At 48.3% G+C, this 22818-nt stretch overlaps 1 protein-coding gene and 1 long non-coding RNA gene across 5 annotated transcripts in view; one reads left to right on the top strand and one right to left on the bottom strand.

Annotated features, from left to right (window-relative positions):
• Window positions 1-12076, top strand: part of VTI1A (vesicle transport through interaction with t-SNAREs 1A) — a 348076-nt gene extending 336000 nt beyond the window's left edge. The window contains exon 9 of the mRNA XM_039871209.1: window positions 11932-12076. Within this exon, the coding sequence (XP_039727143.1) occupies window positions 11932-12061 (130 nt within the window). The 3' untranslated portion in view covers window positions 12062-12076. The remainder of the gene's footprint in view (window positions 1-11931) is intronic.
• LOC120609092 (uncharacterized) lies at window positions 11104-22724 on the bottom strand. Of its 4 annotated transcripts, XR_005654667.1 has the most exons (4): window positions 18069-18172; window positions 17164-17293; window positions 15320-16589; window positions 11104-12239 (listed from the first exon to the last, which is right to left on the bottom strand). It is a non-coding gene; the product is annotated as an uncharacterized LOC120609092 (long non-coding RNA). The 4 variants fall into 4 exon arrangements; XR_005654666.1 differs by lacking the exon at window positions 18069-18172 and adding an exon at window positions 22573-22724 and having other exon boundaries at window positions 11104-16589; XR_005654664.1 differs by having other exon boundaries at window positions 11104-16589.
• Window positions 22725-22818: the final 94 nt, after the last annotated feature.

The following is a 22818-nucleotide window of genomic DNA, read 5'->3' as shown; positions in this document are numbered from 1 at the left end:
GACTCCAGGTCTTCAGGCCCCTGTTGGGCTTCTGTCCTCTGTGCAAGGAGGTGTAACTTCAAACAGCACCACATCCGGAAGCCACCGGCCTTCTTGGCAGTGCTGGCCCCTTCACACCGCTGAGGCTAATGCTCCTCAGTTGCATTTTTTAAACCAACATGTACAGGAAAACTCAGTTCTGTCCCTGTTAGCTCTGATCTTCTTTTCCTCTGAATGTCAGATCTTTCCTCTTTTGAGGAATTGGCAGGGGATATCCTGAGTCTCTCCTCAGCCGAGCTACTAATGTCACCTGGGAAAAGCATTTCTGTCCTCAAGTCTCTACGATCTTACCAACCACCATCCCCGGCCACTCCCTCCATCAAAAGAATCTTATGAGAAACAGAATCTTATGAAAAAAAGAACCAGAGACCCCGCCCTGACACCGAGCCCACAGGGGACTCCTGAGAAGGCTCTTGAGTCCTGGTGGCCGTGGCTGAAAGGAATGCAAACCCAGGAACAGCCCGGCAGGGAGACCTCATGAGACCTGGGTCTTTTCCCACAGTCCGGCATCTTCCATGCTGAGTTGGGCCTCAGGGACTCAGTTCTGTGTCCTGCTGTGCCACCAACCTGACAAAGTGGCCTTATGCAGGTCATACCCTATTCCAGGCTTTGGTTCCTCATCCAAAAAATAGGAAAGCTGGGCTGGAAAGTCTCAGGAAGGTAGGTCTCTGCAACTTTGGTCATCCATGGCAGCGAAAAGGGAACATTCCTGACAAAGCAAAGGCCAACGGCCTCGGCGTAATATGGCAGCCCCTGGTTTATAGAACCTTCTAGAAGACCAGAAGACTGGTGTTCTGAGCTTCTGAGTCGTCTTGAATGCAGGGCTGGTGACATGGGCGTGTGACTACTGCAGTCACAGAGGATGCCACACTCAGGCCCCAGGCTTGAGGTTTAATGCTCTGTAGTCACTTTCTTGAAATTCTTAATAATTTTATCTTTCTAGTTGAATTTTGTAAGTGAAATCCAATGGGACAATGGACCATGAACTGGGGCCTTGGAGCCTCAGCTCACACACAGCCCTGCCACCTACCACCTCCCTGCTTCTGGGATCTAGTTCTCAGCCACTTGCTCCTCTGCTCCCTGGAACCACAGTTCCACAAGGCTTTCCCCTCCCCACCTCCACCCAGCAACTGCTGCCAACCTATCCCCAGCCTGGGCGCAGACACAGGAAGGATCAGGGTCGGGCATGCGCACACCAGAGCATCTGGAGGGGTGAGGCACACAACGGCAGCAGTCCCCTCCCTGGGCTGGCACATTCAGTGGAGGACCGAGTGGGGATAAGCCTCCAGCCCACCCGAGCCAGGTCCCTAGTATACCTAGTGCACCCTGGTAGTAAGGCAGCAGTGCCCCTGGGGTTGCCCATCTTCTGAGGGTTGGAGCAGGGGGACTGTGGAAGGCAGAGATGCCCGGCTTGACCTCCTGCCCTACGCCTGGGGCACAGCATGCTCCTCCAGCTGCAGGACAAAAAGGGAACCCAACGGCTAGGCTCAAGTGCAAGTTTAAGTTCTACCTTGGAGAACCCCCATGCCTGAGGGAATACCCCACTGCCCAGCCCTATGCCTGGGGGAGCCCTCTTTTTCATTCTTCCTGAGTCTGGCTTGTCTCTTCAGGCCTGCTCAAGGCATCCTCTTGAGATGAGCCACAAAATACGGTGCATGATTTTGGTGAGTCCACACACATGTTACATATTCTGATATTTGCCTTTAACGCTGGCACTGAACGATATAAAAAATCAATGGTAAAATTCATGCTAACTATATAAATTTTGACTTGACTTCGAATGACATTAACTAGGACATTTTAAACATCATAACAAGTCGAGAGAGAGAGACACTAGGGAAGAAAGGAAAAAAGCATTTTTTTTTTCTTGCTTTTTGAACAAAGGGCCCCACATTTTTGTTTTGCTTTGGATCTCACAAATTATGGAGTTGGTCCCTCCTGGATGAGTCAGTTCTCTCTTGGGCACTCATTTCCCTACCAGGAAACCAGACCTTAATGTCATATTTGCCCTCCCTTGCTCACGAGCACATTGTGATCGTGCACTTGGAGAGACTTAGAATCCAGTGGGTGCTATCAATCCTCGGCCTTGGAGCCACAGCCCTTCTTCCTTAAAAGGCGGTCCAGCCCCTGTCACATAGTTTAACCATCACCGTCAAGACCATTTCTCCCCCAGGTATTCTCCCCAGGTATCATGCCCTAGAACTGAAGCCCCAGTTACGGCCCCCAGACATATAGAATAGAAGCGTCAGCACCCAGAGAGATTTAATTTGGAATCCAAGCCATTTGTGAAAGGGAAGGACATCGGCCAGGCTGAGATCCGAGGCCTTACAGTGTGCCAAGACCAGTCATTGATCTCTGCAACCCCTATTTGATTTTCGAGTGCAGCCCAGGATTTTAGAGCTCAGCGTGAAGGGACCAGCACTGCAGAGGGTGAGTGCCAACCAGGTTCGAGGGATGTCGTCCTATTGAGAACGGTAAAAATCCTAATTTCACTTACCCTTCCAGGGGGAAGGTATCTCCATATCCAAATTGTTTCCAAAGATACCATCAAAGATAGAAGGCTGCTCAGGTGCAGCCTTCTATCTGACTTGAGTGACATTTGAGGACCCAACTGCCCAAGGGTTGAATGGGTCCCAAGTAGCAACCTGTCATAGTCTATAAAAGTGCTGTCCCTTTAAGATAATATCTATTGAATGAATGAATGAATGAATGAATGAATGAGTCCATTTAGATCAAATTGCCTCAAATGGAATCCCAATTGCATACTTGACAGTGTCATTTCAGGAGAGAAGGAAAACTAGATGACCTCCACTGGGCTGCTGCTTCTACAGCTTTTCCCCAACAGGGGATTATCTCGCTATCATTTTAAAGTTCTGTGTTTTTTTAAGTTTATCTTATTTTACTTTATTGCATTTTGAGTGACATCGTCTGACTGGAGCTCAGCTTCCTCCAGATAATTCATTAGGCTTGAGAACTGCTCCAGAGTGGGATTAGAACCCGTGTATTCCATAGTCACTGCTAATTCTTCGTTCTTCTCTGTGTAAGTGAGCGATAGCGCTCCATCCCCAAGGAATTGCAATTTCATGGTTCCTAATGACGGTGCGATTCCATTATCTGGATCACTTAGACTGTGGGTGTCAGGAGCAGTGCTCTGCTCGCAGCCTGTATGGGGCAAAATTGCTCCTAAAACCAGGGGTCAAGGGGAAGGAGTTAGATTGTCTGTTGCTAATTTCCATGAATGGACTGCTGTTTCTTAGATCTCTTTCAGATATTAGTTTCAACTTCCAATTTCCCCCCAGCTCTATGAGGCCTCCTTCCCCGGAACCTCAAATTTCTTTTCTCATATATACGGGGTTTTTTTTGTACAAATCTATTTATTTGCTGTATTCCACAAAGTAATTTATTTCCAACATTTATTTTCATTAGACCTCTTGGAAATGTGGTTCTAACCTATCGTTAGCATGATACATTTTGATTGTTGTTTCCTGAAACTAACTTGTATTATTTGATGAGTTAAATAAAATACCTAATTCCAGAGTCCACTGTTTGCATCTTTTGCACTCGATTTGCTTATCTTATTTCCATTCTATTTCTATTTGAAGGAGAGTTAAAAATCTACAGGTCAGTGCTTTGCTATAGTTTTTGTACTATGAATATAGATACTGTCCTTTTTTTCAATGATGAAAGTTAGAAGGATCATGTTCAAGGCTGCTTCGAATGCAGGTATTTTCTTCTTCCATTGCCCTGAGAGATGGCTTTGCAGTGATCACAGATCTGGATGTGAGCTCTGGTTCCCTTGTTTGTGGGTTGGGATAATGTACTCAACTCTTCGCTGAGCCTCAGTTTTCTTAACTGTAAAGTGGGGAAAATATCCCCTACCCCAAAGACTGATATGAAAATTCAATTAGATAAGCCATAGAAAGCACAACCAGCCATGTGATACCCCATCACCATCCCTCTCGTCTTGATTAAATGAATTGTTCTATAACATCATAGTACACAATTACTAGTAGGAGGGTGGGGGGATTTGGGTGTTCTGGTTTTGTTTCCTTTAAGGATTCCTTAAGATTATGGCCTTTAAAATCCCTCAGAAACCTCTTAGATCAATAAAAGAAACATATTCATTTCTTTGTTCATTAACGAGATACTTAAAAGGTGTTTTAAAATTTCTTTTTAACACTAGCTGTCAGACAGTGAGCCACAAAACACAGTGTGTGCCTTGCCCAGAGCTCACAGGCTAGTGATGGAGACCCAGCAGTTACCTGGCAATTACCTGCCATAGGAATTCAGTCACAGAGAGACCTTGGAGAGGTAAGCCTGTCTTGATTTGTTGGGCTGATATGAGCCTGTTCAATGCCCAGGGTATGGCATCCTGAAGAAAATTCGAAGACACATTTACCACACTGGGGGAAAATTGTATGGATTAAGAATGGATGAATGGGAGACAACTTCTAACATTCCAGGCAACCCGCTCAGCCGAAATTTCACCACCAGGAAGTTCCCCCATTAAATTATTGTCTGTTTCCACATGGGGACAGAGATACTGTGGACTTCATGGGCAGGAGACACGTGGGATCCACCCTCCTGCAGGATAAGAAGCAGGGCCGTGAGGGGACACTGAGCCACCAGCCACACCTACTCTTGGCACAGCAGGTGTTTCTCAGAGTATGTTGCTGGACTGCCTGCCTTGGACAAAATCTATTCTGGTCACCAAGACACTACCTCATCTTATGAGGGCGCCGAGCAGCTTCACAAGGCTCACCTCGTTTGGATGCACAGCATAGTGATTTTGTACCCACCAAGCCTCCAGCGCTGATATTTCAAAACCTACAGTACACTAAACGTGAAACTTTTGTTCAAATTTCAAGGATTTTGATAGCCCAAGTGAATAGACACTGCCTATTGATTTTTCCCTTACAATGACTCTTGGATAACCTATTTTCTCATTTATTTTTAAAGACAGCTCATGAGATTTCATAGCAATTCTGCCCAACCTCCTAATATCAAAATCCCTCCTTGACCCTGAAAATTGTAATTCTGCTATAGATCACAGCTGCTGAATATTACCTTTTACTAAGCTGGTTAAATAAAATATGTCCAAATCACTAGATCCCACAAGCCGTGGCCTGCAAGTGTAATGATGCTAGGGCCGAGGTTCCCGCCGTTCTCGCTCTCGCTGGCCGACCAACGCCGGAGTGTGGGAATGGGGAATATCGGCTGGGCTTCGGAATTTAAGGAGGAGGAGAGGAAAAGGATGGCTCGCCTGGTCTTCAATGATTTTCTTGTAAAACTTTTACAAGGGAGACTTAGGCTGTTTGATGTGTTCTAGACAATCAAATGCCCTCAGAATCTGTGGGAGAATGGCTAGGGTTTTCTCCCGAATGGAGGACAAGGCGTGTTTGATGTGGGGCAAGTTCAACCGCCTCCCATGCCCCCATACACGCCTGCCACACCACACCACCAAGCCTTCCAGGATGGTAAGTCAGATTACACTTACAAGGTGGAAAAACATACCATGTGAGACATGAAAAGTGCCACCAACCGGGAAGTCTCATTCTGCCACACTGGCTGGCCGGGGCTTCCGCTCTGGCTGGAGAAGGACCGTGTAGACTATAGACCGAGGGGGCTGGTACCCGCCTGAGCCCCGGGCCTCTCTGCATCAGGCTCTCACCTGTGCTTCATCCATTTTAGCCAAAGGGCCCCACAGATCTCCCACCAAGCAGCCCAGAGGCTCCTTCCTGTTGGGCTGACTTTTTCTCTTTCTCAGCTGAATGAAGGACAGCACTGACTCAAGCTGGTTCCAGGGGAGTGCTGAATATTTCAAAGCCAACACTTAGATCGAAAGACATAACCTTTGGCTTTTCGATTGTCCTCTTCTTTACCTGGGTAGCCCCCATGTCCACTATGGTAACGTTTCCTGGAAAATCTCACTCATTACAAGTGAACCGAGTCTGCAGTGGCTCTGACTCAGCAGGAATGTGGCATCTCTTGGCAGTGGCCGTGGGGGCCCATTTGAAATGCATGAGACAAGAGGTTCTTCCGCGGGCCTGTGGAGCTGGGCAGCTGCGCTTGCCCCCTGCCCACACCCCACTATGACTGCTGGACCCAATGCCTCCCCTGCAGGGTCTCTGGCTTTGGCAGGTGATGGGTCCCATGGAACAGATGCGGGAAATGTGCTGATATCGGCACTCGATGAGTCAGAGTGAGCAGGAAATTGTCCAAGAAAGAGAAATTAATAAACTAGCTGTGACCCCGAATCAGGAGGTCAAAAAAGCTAACACGTGTTACTGTCCTTTAAGTGCACCTTATGCCAGGGATGACGAGCAGGCAAGCAGGAGGTCGCTTCCTTCCCCCCACTGTCCTGGTTGACATTGCTAATTGATCCTGGCTCTCTTTTGTCCCAGAGTCCCCTGCAGTCCCTATTCATCGGTAAGAGTTGATTTAGGGGATGCAATCTATCAACCATCCAGCCCACCATGTCTGCACACCCCATGTCCTATGCACCCCACTTCCTCTACTGCAGGGTCCTCACATTCCCTCCCCAGTAGCCTGCTTCTGTTTCTTCAAGGTCCCACTCGAGTCCCTAGTTCCTCGAAAAGTTTGCCAACCACCGTTTCCTCTCCATCTCATCCGCCACTGTAGATGAGGAATGAATAAGACTCTAGGAATGTGGAGACCTCTGAGTTCTGACCCCACCTTTGTTATAAACTATCTGGATGACTCCGGACAAATTGCTATCCTTCTTTACACCTCTGTTTCTCCACCTGTAGATTAATGATCAAGACGCTATAATCTCTACAGTGAATCTCAGCTCCTCCATTTTCTGATACAAATCCTTGGCAACTACCCTACTCTTTGAACATTTACTGTGGCACTTTGTCCGTTCTCTCCCAGGAATCAAGGCTGGGACTGACCTGTATTTCTCCTTGGGGCATCAAAGTGCTAGAAACAGTGTACTCAGAACCTATTGGTACTGAGTACATATTCAATTCTTGTGATGTTGATCATCTCCCAAGGAAGGAGAGTCCCGAGGAAAATGCAGTGACACCAAGTTAAGCATTGTTCCAAAGGGACTGACTCCATCTTCTATACCTCTCCAAGGAGCTTTTGAGCCACTGTTGGGAGCACATGGCTACAAGCCCATGGGAAGTAAGGGAGGCGGTTCAGCATGGTGGCCAAGGCCCAGGTGCAGGAGCCAGGCTGCTGGCCCCCTTACGAGCTGTGTGAGCTGAAGCTAGGAAATCAACCTCCCTACACCCCGCAAGTTAGGCATGGCAAATTACCTGCAGTCAGGGCTGAGTGAGAGAACCATGTAATGTGCTGAGCTCTGAACTGGGGCAACAGTTAGTGCTCAAGAAATGGAAGCAGTTCTCATAGTTCTCACAGGAGCAACCACCCTAGAACTGGCTCCGCCATCAAGGCCCCTGGTCTTTTCATGAGACTCTTACCCACAGGGCCTTGTTCTCTCAGTTCACTCGAGCTGACTGCCTGCTCTGGGTCAGCCCCTGGTCTAGGAATATGAAGGGGAAAGAGCAATTCTTGGCCTGAAGGGAGAATTTACAGCATCAGGAGCAGTAACTGGACAAGGTCAGACAATGAAGTCTAAATTCTGACCGTTCCAAAACCTGACCAACCTGTAACTGGCTCCATGCAAAGAATTCTCCCTGTGGCGAAGACAGTGCCTGGTGGAGCAGAGCCCTCCGCTCAGTGGGCGATGCCACTGGCCTCTGGGGAGAATGCGAGCTTCAGGGCAATAAATTTTAGCTCTCGTTACCCCTTCTCCATCCTGTTCCTTCGCTCCCTCTTGATCTTTCCCTCTCTGCTGACAACAAGGTATGGTTGGCATTTAGTTGGGGATTTAAAACTAGGAGAGCTCCTCTCTCCCTTCGGGCTGGAAGCTTGCTTCCTGGCTCTCTGAGGCCTCTCGAAGCTGCGAGCCTGACAAGTGCCAGGAGACGGGCTCCCAAAACCGGAAGGGACCTGCATTGTTGGACCAAAATAGCAAATATGCAACGTGAGTCTCTTCAGGGGCCCTCAGACGGCCGGCGGCTTCCGGTGGGTGCCCAATGCAGGCCAGCCCCGGGGAGCAAAATGGAGCAGCCCTCACTGCACTTGAGAGAGCCCTCCTATGCACACGACTCTTTTGTCCCTTAGCTAGATTAGTTCATCCAACTGAAAATGGGCTTGAGCTAACCTTAGCAAAAAAAAAATATATATATATATATATTAAAATATATATATATATTGTTTGTATGGGTCAAATAAACCAAGCTTATACACATGAGCTTCCTGAATGACTTAAATCTTCCCATCTGCAGTTTTGCTGACCCTGAATCTTCTGGACTGAAATGACCCTGAAACCCCACTCAGATTGCAGAGTTCCAGGATGTCGCTTCTCTTCCCTGGCTGGGGCCCCATTGATTACTAGACAATTTCCAAAAAAAAAAAGTTTTCATCCCTGGAAGAAACAAAGCACAAAAAAACAATTCTGAAAGAAGAATGAAGAAGCTTGTTAGACACAGGCCTTGGGTCAGGATAGGTGGCCTAGCTGTGGGGGCCTTCGAGGAGGCATGCTGGGGTCTTTTCAAGCCAGCCGTCTCCCTTGCCATTCCCGCTTAATGAAGCTGTCGTGCAAGCCTCTCGGAGGGCCCATATGCTCCGACGAGGTAGCAAGTGTCCCATTACTGTAAACGGCCTTTTATTTTTAAACTAATGCTATATTTGGAAAGCAGTAATCCTGGGGAAATGATACTGGGACTAATGGGGAACATATTACCTTTCATGTGTGTTTTTTTTCATGTTTAAGGTTTCTTTGTTATTATCTGAGCAGTGAGGCTCTGAATACACTCTTGGGCAAAAAATCAAAATAAGCCTTAAAGCAATCATATTTTAATAAGCATCAAATGTCTTCAATGAGATAAAAGTATTATATGGTGTTTTGATATTGGGCTTTAGTTAAAACCTCATTTTTTAAAAAAAAGAAAATTTCTCAGATCTATTAGGGTGTGGGGGTAGTGACGTATTTTTAAATTCAGGTGGAGAAAAAGTTCCAGCGCAGGTCAATTATGCTAATTAAATGCCACAAACGACTGAAATTTGCCAGTAAATAGATGTTATTATTTGTTGCCTTCGCTGTTTTCCATTGATCAAAAACAGCGGCTAATGACACTCGAGCCTCCAAAAGCTGAAGCTCCAGTCTGAATGAACATCCATGCGTGGGTGCCAATCACAGCCCTTGGGTGGCAGGACTAAGCTTGTGTCCCGCCTGCATCTGGCTATCCTTTTCTTGGGTGAGGTTTTGCCCGTAGGGGCTGCTGGCCACCTCCCTGAAACTCAGATTAGCTTGGTCAGTGAGTGCCTGGTCCTGTTCCCAGCCCCAACTGGGAAGTGCTGAGGGGCCCAAGTTATGAAATGAAACCGAGTCTTTGATTTCTTCACCCAGGGTCCGGGGCCAAGCTAGAATCATGGGCTCTTTAGAAGTGAAAGGAGGAGCCTTGGAGATCCTCCACTTGGTTTCATAAAATGAGGAAATTGAGGCTCAGAGAGGGGAAGTGACCTGCCCAAGGGCACACAGCAAGCTCATTGCAGAGCCAAGAATAGAACAGCAGTTTCCTGATTTTCGGTCCTGTGCCCCACGTGCTCTTCTCTCCAATAACATAAAACAGAACTTCAGCTTTTCTCTCCTCTATCCTCACAGCAAATTCCTCCCAGCTTTCTGTTGTAGTTTCGTGTCAAATCTTGGTTGGGTGACATCAGCGCAAACCAACATGCCTTCAAGATTGGAATCAGGCCATGTGTAGCATGACTTGAGTTTGTCTCTTCCCATGGTGGACCTAAAACGGGAGTCAGTTTTCAGTTGCAAAATGAAATGCATTTAACTTTGGATAGATAGACCATCGAAAGGGATAGAGGGACCAGTGGTTTCCAGCTGACACAGGGACTCCACTGTCCTGGCTTTATCCCCTGAGTTGGAATACTACTTCAGGTGAATAAACAGTCTCAGGACAAGTCTGCTGCAGAGGAAGCAGTAGAAGCAAATCAAGAACCTGGTGGGGAGAGGGTGGGAGGCTTTAGACGGGGATGGTTAAGGATGCCGCAAAGCCACCCCTTCATTGCCCACCTTACTGACGTGGGTCCTGAAGGCCACACCCAGTTGTCTCCCTGATTTTCAGAGGTCATTAAGTGGGACTCACCCACCACTTCTAAATCAGAACGGCTAGCCATCATGGAGAGAGTACCACGTTGGGCCTCAGAAATCCTGAGTTCTGCTCCTGGCTCTGAGAACAGCTGTGGGACCCTGAGCAAGTTGCTCTCCCTTCTGGGTCTCAGTTTGCTGCCCTTCAAAATAAGAGGACTTGGTTTGGAAGGCTGTAAATAGAGTGGCTCCCCAGGAGCAGTTGCTGGTCTTGGGGCCTCAGGACAAGCAGCTCTGTCACAGCCATGTACCTAGAAATATATAGATAATTCCCAGCCATAGATATTCCTAAAGTGGTATTTGGGGTCTCTGCAGAGACTTTGGTTTTGCCTTCCAAGCAATAGGATCAGATGAACCATCTGAATTTGATTTGCCGCTAGGTCATCCTGAGATGAAGCCATCTGAGGGTGGCAGTAGAGAAGGAAAGGGCGCGAGCACCCGGAGATATAGGTGTCAGGGAGTCCTCAGCCCACCCCAGGCCTAGGCCAGGGATCTGAGGCTGGAGCCATGCAGCATTGAGGAACTGAATCCATGCTCCTGGCTTTGCAATGCTAAGGCTCAGGTACACAGCTCAACAACCTGGCCATGGCACTGAGTGCTTCTCCCTCTGCCTAGCGCTCTATGACTGTGCTCGTGGGGCCTGGACCAGCCCTGCCCTGGACAAGGACAGACACGAGAAGTCTGGGGCAAGGGCTCCAAGGCCAGAACCCCAACTTGCCTGCCCATTCTACTCCCAAATGAGGCCCAGGTAAGGGAGAGAATCCCCAGGAGGCCCTGGGACAGCCTTCATATCCCCTGGGGTTAGAGCAGGAAGCCGCCCAGACAGCCGAGCGAACACCAGAATGGGGTGCCACCTGGGAAGCAAATTTGAGTTATTGAAAATCAAAAGTGCTTATAAACTGCATAACGTTATGTCATGTGTGCTGTAGAGATTACAACTGAGAACGATCCCATAGCACAGATTTTCTTTCCTCAACTAATTTGTATTTAGTGTGTCCAATATTTTGTTGAAACCCCCTACAGACACCCCCCTCATAGTAACACAGGGCTGAAGGAAGGTGGGGAGGAGGGGGAGGAGCTCAGTGACCCATCACTACTCCCACCAGGGGACAGCAGCCTGAAATGAGCTTCAAGGGCAAGAAGGAGGGCCCAGGAGGAACCAGAGGGGCAGGAGGGGTGGACGAGCAGGCCTGGGACACTGGGCAGCTCACCTTGCTCCCAGGCATCCGGCAGAAGCGTGTGACTCTAGAGACGGTCAGATCTGGGTTAAATCCGAACTTGGCCTCTCACTAGCTGGGGCCTCCAGACAAATTCCTTAACTGCCCTGAGCCTCATTTCACAGACTGCAACATGTGGATAATGGTAAAACTGACTTTGGAGGGTTGTCACCAGCGTTTGGAAGGGTCCAGTAGGTCATTCTGCCCATCCATTTTGCATCTGACTCTCAGTTACTTTGGGCACCTGCTGTTGGAAGCACCCCACTTTCTCCCCTGAGAGCTACTTGGTTAGTCACTGCCTGGCTCACCCCAAAGAGGGAGGCCACAGGCAGCTAACACAGGCACAACCTGAAGCTGGCTCTGCCTGTCATCCTTTCCCTCAGTGACGGGGTGTTGGGGGAACTGGAGCACCATCTCCGGAATATGAAGAGCAGCCACAGGAGGAAGGAAGCAAAGACTCACTCACTCATTCATTCACAGGATATTTACTGAGCTGCCGGCCATCATGGAGAGAGCACTTACTACGGGCCAGACCCTGAGAACACAACAAACAAGGCAAGTCAATGCCCAGTCCTCACGGAGCTGTCAGTCTGGTAGTGAGGGCAGGTAATCCACAAACGACTCGGATCGTGAGAAGCGCCATTCAGGTGATGAAGGGATGGTGAGGTCCTGACCTGCAGGGGCAGCTGCTTGGGCTCGAGGCAGTGACGCCTGAGCTGTGTCCTGAAGGATGCTGAGGACCAGGGAAAGAGTCCCAGGCCAGGGAAAGGCAGGCGAGAGCGAAGGCCCTGAGGTGGGAAGACGTTGAGTCACTGGAGACCTGGGGAGGAGCCCTGGGGAGGAGCCCTGGGGTCTGGAGTGGAGCCTGGAGGAGCCTGGGGGAGGAGGTGAGACCCCAAATGTGGGCAGGGCTGAATCTGCAGGCTGGTGGGTCTCAGAGGGAGGCTGGATCTTATTCTAAGAGAAAAAGGGAGTGGCAATGGGAGGTTTTAAGCCAGGGAATGATGCCATCTGACAGTATGTCTTTAAGGATCACTGGCTGGTGTGTGGGAATGGATTCAAGAGGGAACAAATGTGAGATCAAGGATCAGGCAGGCCTGGCTGCTCATACCCAGATGAGGGAGTTCAAGTATGTTGTTACTTGACTGAGTTGGGCCTCAGTTTCCTCATCTGTAAGATAGGCTGCTGTGGGGACTCAGTGCTGAAAGACCGAAAATACAGAAGCACAATGGCTGAACCACATGTAACAACAGAACTTTGACCCACAACCTGCAGCCACCATAATCAGCCCAGGAAGCCGGTCTGTTATGAATCGGACGCGCGAAGCCAGGCTGCTGTCTCTAGTGATGATCCAGGATGCCAAACAACAATTTCTGTAACAGTAGACCCCAAATACCCAGGACTGGATTAATAACTGGCAACTTCTCTAATTTTTGTCCCTGCTTCCAACTTAGGACCAACCAGAGAAAGCCGAACATGCTCCCCTAACTAACCACACAGGCGGCCAGGCTTCTATTAGCCCGCCTCCAGCTTCCCCAGCCCGACAGCCTCCAATCATGGCACACGTGAAGCTTCCTTTTTTCCACTAAAAGCTTTCCCACCGTCTGCCTGCCTTCGAGTCTCTGTCAAAATGCAAGTGATGAGGACTGCCTCCCTTGCTGCAGCAAGCTCGGAATAAATAGCCTTTGCTTTTCTTGTTCGGTCAGTTCATTTATTACCACGATGCCAACATACAAAAAGCTGCTGGTGCCTTCCCAGCACTTAATGGGTCCTTAGAAAGATTCTGTCCCTTCCTCTCTACCCACTGAGAGACCCCCTGGGCAGATGCCCTGCTGCCTGCCTCTCTGAGAGGGTCCAACCCCTAGCGGTCAGGCAGGCTGGTACGCTAAGACTTGGCTGGTTCTCGGAACATCTGGACCCTTGGACACCCTAAATATCGAATATGTTAAATACAAATTAGTTTAAGAAATAAAAGCCCCCAAATATGACTTTAGAAATATCTGTGGCTGGGAATTAGCTACATGTCTCTATTTCTTTGAGTACAGGATATGTGGGAGTTGGGATGGGGCCTAGGTTTTGGGGAAAGAGCCTAGGATAGTGGGAAGGGACTGGTTTTGCCTGGGTTCAAATCCCAGCTCCAAGCTGGCTGTGTGGCTTTAGGAAACAGTCATCTTCTTCGTCAAGTGGAGACGATTAAATGAGCTAATTTGGGTTAGACGCTTAGTGCACTGCCCGGCACCTAGGAACTGTGCTATAAATAGAAACTGGCAGCTAATAGTGGTGTTGACGACAGGAATATGTGGCCACCTTGGCCAGCGCCAAACTGAGTTGCCAAAGGCTCGGAAAACTGCTCAGGAGGGCGTGTGTAGGCTTCGTGTCCTTGGTGGGCCGGTCTTTACCCCAGGACTGTCCCAGGGCTGAGGAACGACAGCTGTGACCCTCTCCCCACCCAGGTCTCCGCCTCCGAGGAAGCAAGGGGTCATTTCCCCAGGGGCTAACAGGTGGGTGACATTTCACCATAAGGTGTGTTTCACAAAAATGTTAGTGCCGCATCTATGGAAGAGGGCTAGACTGGGAGTTCTGGAAAAACAAAAACAAAAAAACAATGGCTGCTCATTCACACTGAGTTTGAAAAAGTGATGGAAAGACTCGGTCTTTCTATTTTTTAATAGGCGGCAAAGCCCTAAGTCCAGAAAACCCCCATTAATGTGGGCTTTCAGGCATCCAGGTTAAAGGAAGTGAGCCTAGACTGAGAGAAGAGGGGGCTCTGGAGCCACACCACCTGCAGTGGACACTGGTTATGTGGCCACCTGGCATCAAAACCCATTAGCGGACCCCTCTAGCTGCTTGGGATCAGGGAAAAGTGGGCATCTGGCCTCTCCAGATCCCCCAAGCGGACGATGAATCTGGAGCGGGCATCTCAAAATAGAAAGGTGGTGAAGAATCCATTCTGAGAGTGCCCACAGCAGCCACAGCCACTCTCAGAGGCAGCTGCACCGGAAGGGGGAGCAGCACCCAGGGGCCATGCGCAGGTCGGTGCTCACGCAGCTGGGTTTGGCCATGTCCTGGGGCCCCCACTGTCTAGGGCATGGTTTCCGAGTACAGTTCTCCTGCCTTCCTGGTAATTCTGTTGCTGCCCAGTAACCTTCCAAAAATTCCTTCTCTGTTAAATCAGTTGCTTGCCACTAGGAATCTGATCTGATATAGCCCACGACCCCAAGGCCAGAGGAGGCAAGGGGATGATTACAGTAATAAAGCAACACTATTCATTGTAATTCCATGACATGTTTTCCAACAATTGGATACAGAAACAAGGATTTCTTTAAGATGAGTTGCCTATTAATAGACAGAAATGTGATAGGGTTCCATGGTAGGGTTAGGATTAGGGCAATGTGGTTTTCCTGTTCTCATGCTGTCATGAGACCTGCCCCATGCTGCTTTCCTCTCCCCTGGGCAGAGTTGAGAACTCAGATCTGATCGCTCCACTCACCTTGGCTTCCTTTTACAGCCGAGTGTGTACTACCTCACATCGAAATAGCCAGCCTGTTACGGGATACTTGACTGTGTCTTACTTGGAAGTTCACATGAATCCCCTTGTTTGAGACGCTAGGGGCCAAAGACCAGATCTGGTCTGGGTCAGCAGGCCTGGATTCTAGCTCCAGATCCGGGACGAAGTGCTCATAACTCTCCTCTCTGAGCCCAACAGTAAAATGAAAACAACCCACGTGTTTCTGTACAAAGGTCTTTCCGGCTCCGAATTCCATAATGCCATTATTCTGATTCTTTGGAACTTTCCTTCCCATCGCTTCCTTTTCTGCATTCTGTGTAGGCGGACCACAAAAATAACGTAAAAAACAGGAAGGCTAACCTCGACAAGAATCCGCCTCTCGTGTTCAGCAAGGTGAGGAAGGTCCATCTTGCTGCCAAGTCCTGTTCCCTGCCCTCAAGGTGTTGATGTTATTATAGCTGCCAGGGGCGTCGGTCAGGAAAATGGAAGCCACTCTAGGTGTTCTAAGTAGGAAGGGTTCTAACACAGAGAATCGGAGCCTTGGACGATTGCTGAAAGGCCTAGGAGAACAAAAGTCAGGCCAGCAGCTGCCGGAAGTGGGTCATTTACAGGAGCTCACCCGGAAGCTGCAAAGGACCCAGCAATCTCGGCAGTTGCTGCCACCACCAACCTCAGCATCCTGAGACCCCAGAGCACGTAATTCTCAAGAGACTGAGTTTTGCCCAGGCGTCTAGTTGCAGCTACCACCAGAGAAGACAGCAGTTCTCCTCCCCGACCTCCAGTTTTTGCAGGAGTGCCTCTCATTGGAGGACTACCACTTGAGCTGCACAGGGAAAGGATTCTGAGAAATACAGTTCCAGGCTTCTCCTCTTGAGGTGCAGGCTGTCAAAGTGTGTGGCCATGATGTCAGGGGACAAGAGATAATGAGTTTGGTTTAACAGTCACAAACCAGGATGAGCCAAGAGATCTCATCCTAAGGGACAGCTCTTGATTAATTGGTGATAGCTGTTTGAGTGCTGTGCTGCAAATAATTTTGAGGTTGTTCGTAGGCTCGGCAGGAAAAGGTGCTGTGATTGATTAGCAATGCCGTGGAATGTGAATGGAGAATCGTATGCAACAAATTTGCAGTGGTGCTCTAAACTCGTGATTGGAAGGCTTTCTAAAGATGCTGACATTTGTATTTATTCTTTTGTCCCTGGGTCAAAATTTTAAGTCGTATCCATCCACGTGTAGAGTTATCCCGATGTGCCTTGAGCTCAAGAGGGACGTCAGAATTGGAGCAGCTAGTGAGGAGCAGTGAAGGGACAGGGGGAACCTATAGGGTCTCCAGCCTCCTGGAACCATGCCCTACACAATCCACATTGTCACACCCCATAAGGTCACCTCAGAGTCAGCTGTTTCACCACCACCTCCACTGTCACCTGCCCCCACCATACGTCATTTCCAAGTTTCTAGATCCATCTCTGCTAGGTCTTTACTACGTCACCCTGGAGAGACCTTCCAACTCTTCCAGTGCATTACTCCCCTGCTCAGTACCTCGCTTTCCTCATCAGCATATTCAGGAGTTGGATGACATTTCTAGTTTTCAGACGGTGCGTTGAGGAGCCTGGGGTGTTCAGGAGGAGGAGGGCTGGAGGAAGGACAAGGCATGGGGCTCTGTCAGGCACCATTTTTATTGCTTTTAGGTATTGTGCTTTTGCTTAAGATGTCACTTGGGGTGAAAAACAGGGTTCTGCCGTGATAGATGGATGATAGATGATAGAGATATATATAGCCGTGAGAGAGAATAAAGAAAGAGAAAGAAGAGAGAGAGAAATAATAAAGAATAAATGTCGATAGATGAAATAGAATAAATGAAAGAGAAAGATGATAGGTAGATGATAGATGATAGACGATAGATGACGAAGAAAATGACAGATAGGACAGATGATGGATAATAGATGAATAGATGATAGATAGATAGATAGATAGATAATAGAGAATGATAGATGATAGATAGATGATAGATAGATAGATAGATAGATAGATAGATAGATAGATAGATAGATGATGGATGAATGGACAAACGGATAGATATAGATGAGAGACAGACAAATAAAAGGTCTGAGAACCTCTGGACAAGTCCTCCCTGGGGGGTCACTTCCAGATGTGATATTTGCTGGTGCTGCTCAGTTCGTCCGCCTCTGCAAACACCAGTCCCTTACCTCTCTCTTCTTTCTTTCTTCCCCGTTTCTCCCTTCCAAAGAAATGATTGCAAAGTCTTCATCTTAACTTCCAAACTGGGGTTGAACTTGAGCACCAGATTTGAAGTGTGTTTCTTGTCATTGTAAGATGCTGTGAGGTCATGTAAAGAAGGGGGAAATAAAATTAATCATTAATTTCTCCTGTTTTCCAAATACCTCGTGTTATTCTTTTTATAATTGAAAAACACATTGAACCATAGAAAACCTAGAACTTGACATCCCGGAGTCAAGCGTGCTCTCGTTTTCCCCCTCACCACATGGTGCGGTACGAAGTCTTGAGAAATGGAAACGTGCTGCTTTGAATTGTCATTGTTTTTAATGACACCACAATGACTACACGGTTTTTATCGTTTTGGGGTTTCAAGTTTTTAAAGGCAAGAGGAACCATCGAATAGGTTTTTATGCTCAAAATGTACTTTGGAGTTCCATCTCAGAGAATAAGAACACTTTTGTTCCTCTTCCTGCTACGGTTTCACTTCGTTCCCACTAATACTAGCTCTAGAAGAGTCTGAGTCAGCCATAAAATATGTCCATTCAGGAAAATGGCAAGTTCATTTTCATTATTCCCTGCTGGAAGGAAAAGGGCAAATTCAAAGAGAGCCCTGTGGGGAGGGGGAGTTGTTTGAGGAATGGTGACTAGAGCCCACCATTCTGTCCCTGTTCTGCAGGGTCTTGCTAGGCCATGGGGCTTGGCTTCAGGAGGAAGTGGCTGGAACTAGGCCTCCCACACCAGCAGCCACTACCTGGTGCAATTCTGGGCATTGGTGGAGTCAAGACCAACCTAACGCATGACCTTGACTGAGGCTCTTCTGTCCTAGCTACTCACAAGAAAAAGGCCCAGCCAGACAGACTGAGCATGTGCATACCTCGCCTGCTGATTGGCTGCAGTCTGAGTGGCCAAGCCTTCTCCCATTGGCTGGTTCAGATTGGCATAGGTAGCAAGGTTGGGCAGGGCTTGTGGTGAGCCACCTGCCCTACCTGTTTCCTGGGTCCTGAATTCTCCCACTGAAAAAGAGAGCCCGCCTGAATTTAACCAATGCCTGGCTCCGGAGAAATAATTTCAGCACCTTTTCCCCAGAAGGCATAGTGACCCATGTACAGGAGAGGAGGTGGCCTCACCTTTCTGAGAGCTCCTTGGGAATAGAGCTCTCAGAACTTCAGGACTCCCGAGGGCGGGGCCAGAGGAGGGCAAGAAGGAGGGAAGGCAAGAGGGAGGGAAGGCAAGACCATTTCTCTTGGGACCCACTCCAGGTTCACCTAGGATGGAGCTCCACAGAGGGCAGACGTGGGGACCCTGGTGTCCTTTCCGGAGAACAGAAGATGGTCCAAGGCGGAGCCTGGCATAATGCTAACCTGCCTCATGGGCTGGAGGGCTTACACCCTGCCCTAACGCCCCCAATAAGCAAATCATCTTTCATCCTGTTTCTTTGTGGGGGGGAGGGAGGTCTTTCCCCTGGCACGTGTGGCCTGAATCTCATTATCAGAGCTCTCCTATGCAGTTAGATCTCCTCTTGAAATACAATTCCCTGGAAGGGCCATAGTAAGTCACGTCATAGAAATAGACACCTCATTGCCCTGGGTGGTAGGGAAGTACTTACATATGCACAAGCAGGAGGGATGTGAGGATGGCCATGAGCACACATTACTGATAATAGAACAACACTATCTAACAGAACTTTCCATGATGGTGTCCAATAGAACTAATTTGTGCTGTGTAATACTGTGTGGCAATTGAGCTTGAAACGTGACTGTGTGACTGAGGGACCAATATTTTTTTAAATGTGGTTGGTATATAATTTTATGTTAGCTGTATTAATTTCAGGTAGTACAATATAGTGATTCGGCACTTTTATACCTTACAATGTGATCACCCCACTAATTCTAGTAATCATCTGTCACCATGCTGTTTATTCACACTAAGGAGGAAGTGACTTCTTGGCTCAGCTCTCCCAATCCCTTGCCTGTCAGCCGCTAGTAGTTCTGCCCTGTGAGCACCCGCCCAATCAGTTCTTTGTGTGGCCAGGTATAATTAATTAATTAGCCATTTGTGAGCCCCAGGGAAGGGGTGCCATTGATCTTCAGTTTTCTCCTTCAGTGAGGAGCCCTTGGAATTGGAGGCATTAAGGATTGGGCAAGGATGACTCTCAGGCAACCCCAGACACAGAGCCCCACCTCATGCTGTCAGGTACAAGAGATGCCCTGATGACACAGTTGCCGTGACGACAGGGCCACTGATCTCCCAAATGCATGAGCCAAAGAATCTTTTCATACCCTTTATACTCCAAGAAGCAGAAGACCTCCATGTTGCAAAGTGTGCGTAAGGCAGGGGCCAGCAAAAAGACCTCAGGTTTCCATTTTCCCAGACTTTTCCCAAATGAAAGTAACAACTCTTTGAGGGCAGAGAACAGACTCATTTGTCTTGGATGAACAAAGTAGAGGAAGTTAAAAATTTCACCAGCCATCTTGGGGCAGGACTTACTATTTAGGGATGAAATTCTTGAGGGGCATATGTAAGTTGAGAAGGCAGCCACTGCCATGCAGGGAAGGGAAACAGACATTGTACGGCCCTCAAAGGCTGTTTCTCTGGTACCAAGCCTCTTGGTATGCAGGGCTGATCGCTGAGGGGGAAGTAGGCAAAGTTACACAAGAACCAAAGAATCTCCTGGGAAAAAAGAAAAAACTAGACCCCCATTTCTTCCCTTTTGAAGACCACCATTTCTGGGATCCCTCTAACGTATCTGGAAGGTCTCAGGTAAATTAATGGGCTGGAAGAACAGGAAAAGACATCCAGGGACTGGAGAGGTCAACGTAAAGGAAGAGAGAGTTTGGGAGTTTGGACAAATGACCCTACTCAGACCCTGGAAAAAGAGGAGGTCTCAGGGGTGATTCCCAATGTATAGTGTCATGAGAACTAATTAAGAAACAAAAGAGGTCTGACCATGTTTAGTACCTCAAGCTGGAAAAGTAGATCTGTTTGGGAAAATTATACATTTATGGTGGATAAGGTCACCAGGCTATTACCTTATTTAATAAACAATTCAATTTTTTAATTCAGTAATATTTATTAAGGCTTGGTGATCATAACCAGAAAAGGGAAATCTGAGAAGCAAAAAAAGTGATTATGAAATCATGTGATAAATGCAGAAACAGAGGTATATACAAATCCCAGAGAGTATTCTAGGGAGAAAGTGAACGACAGTTTCAAAGAGGATGAGTTCAGGAAGAGGTGACCAAGGAGATGGGTTTCGAAGTGTGAATGGGAGTCACCAGTCATGGCAAAGTGGGGCGGGGCTCATCGTTAATGATGAGCAGCCCATGGTTTGTGGGTGGGTCTACCTGGCTTAAAGATGGAGGAACAAAGCCAGCTTTCCACGTTCGATTTCCGACAGACATGCTGACTTGATGGTGAGTGGAGTTGAGCTCCTGCACCCATCATCTCCTGTAAAGATGATAACACCCTCCGGGGCATTACATGAAGCAAACTTAGAAGTCACGAGTGCTGGAGGGATTGATAAGTCACAGAGGTTGTAGTTTTCTCTGAGTCTTTGTACATAGATAGAAGAAATTAGGAAAGAACAAATCCAACACAGCATGCCTGAAGCTGCTCATCAGCAACTGATAAGACTCCAAGTGGTGGCAGTGCTGGCTCAGGGAGACGTTTCTACTGTTGTTTTCATACATGGGTATTCATCCCTCAGTATGGCTCTCTCTGCCTGAGCCCTGAGGCAGGGCTATCAGTTCTGAAGCCCCTATTTGTGAAGATGGCCTCTCCAGAAAGCTGGTGCCCATGGCAACCCCTTTCCTTACTCAACAGAGTGAAATAGACTGAACCTCCAGCACATTGACCAACACAGGTCTTGAATGGTGGCTCAAGTCTCCTGGTCTACAGCTGGTCCCGCCTCAGAAAAGCCACCTTTGACTATGGAAGGCTCTGCGTGGGTATCCATTGAGGGGGGCAGCCCTGAAGTAGGTATTACCCCTTTGAAAAGAGCTGATGTCATTCTTGTCACTTTACATTAACTTTAGCTAAGAGGGACTGACAGAAACATGATGCTGGGTGAACTATATTTGACTGATATTCTGTCAAATATCACATGGGGTTGTGATCCACAACTTTTCCCATCTGCTTCTCCAGTCTGAGTCACTGAATGCACAATGCCATAATTACCATATTTTGTTCAGATTTCCCGCCATCAGATCAGAGCTCGTGAATGTGAAACACGCCCACAGAAAAAGGACCGCCTGGTGGGGTGGGTGGGAGGGCGGGGTCATCCCTCAGCTCTTCCTGCGGGGAGAGCGGGGAAGGGAGGAGGGCTGGCTGCCCAGGAAGGTGCAGATCCTGGAAACAAAGGAGGAAGGTGGAGGATCAGGAGTAAGGAGCGGGATTAAGATCACACAAACCTGCAGCCCTTAGAAACTGGCTTAATCCATTTTATAAAGAGTTGGGAGGGCTTTTCTCTCTGTGAATATAATACCTTGCAGATCGGATCAGCTTTTTTCCCAGAACATTTCAAAGCTCTCTGCAAATACAGCAGAGTCTCCTTAGATTAGAGCACGGCCTATTATTACCTGGCTTTGGAGACACCCCAAGTCAGCGGGTCACCTGGGGCCCTCTGAAATAAGACAATTCCTTACAACAAAAGGCCCGGTATGATGTGGTTTGTCTAACTAGTGGTTTTCAAACTAAGTGAGTCATGGGACCCTCACAAAAAAAAAAAACAGCCCGAGCTCGATTGCTAATTCAGAACAAAGTGGAATTATTCTGGTTAAAGCAAAGGTGAGACCTGACGGGGAGCAAAAATGGGTCAACTTGACACCCCCATCCACTGAACCCCCAGGACTCCTTCAGCTGCAGCTGGAAGACCATGCTGGAGGTCAGTGGTACCCTCACCCCCAATGCAGAGGTAGGTTTTCTGTGAAGCCGATAGAACTCAAGTTTCTTCAGGGTTCTTTCTCAGGCTTGGTACCTAATTTTATCTATTATTTTGTGTCGATTTTATTTTTAGTGAGGGATCCCCAAATGAGATGAATTTCACGTAGGACTGGCTACGTAATTTGCCAAAGGCAAAATAAAATGGGCCCTTTGTTCAAAAACTATTAAGAATTTCAAAATGGTGACAACAGAGCTTTAAACCAAGCACAGGCTCTTCTAAGCTTGGGGCCCTGTGCAGCTCACAGGTGGCACGCCCATGAAACTGGCCCTGGTTTCATGCCCTACAACAGCAGTCCCCAACCTTTTTGGCACCAGGGGCCGGTGCTCCTATGAGAATCTAATGCCTGCTGATCTCAGGTGGAGCTGAGGCGGAGATGCTAGCGCTGGGGAGTGGCTGCAAATACAGATGAAGCTTAGAGCGCTCGCTCACCACTTACCTCCTGCCGTATGGCCCGGTTCCTAACAGACCATGGACCGGAACCAGTCTGCGACCCCGGGGTTGGGGACCCCTGCATAAAACCACCTGGATCTGACCCTTTCTCCAACTATCCAAAAAAGTACCAATAGGTTCTAATGAACCTCCGCCTCCTCTGAGAATTTTCTGCCATTCTGAGTCAGGCCAGTCAACCCCACAGCCCCAGGAGTCTGAGGCTCCTCCCAGCCACAGGGCCAAGCTACTTTGT

The sequence above is a fragment of the Pteropus medius genome, unplaced genomic scaffold (genome assembly GCF_902729225.1).
Source record: "Pteropus medius unplaced genomic scaffold, Ma_sr-lr_union100, whole genome shotgun sequence".
Taxonomy (NCBI): Eukaryota; Metazoa; Chordata; class Mammalia; order Chiroptera; family Pteropodidae; genus Pteropus; species Pteropus medius.
This window is presented reverse-complemented; position numbering and strand designations above follow the sequence as displayed.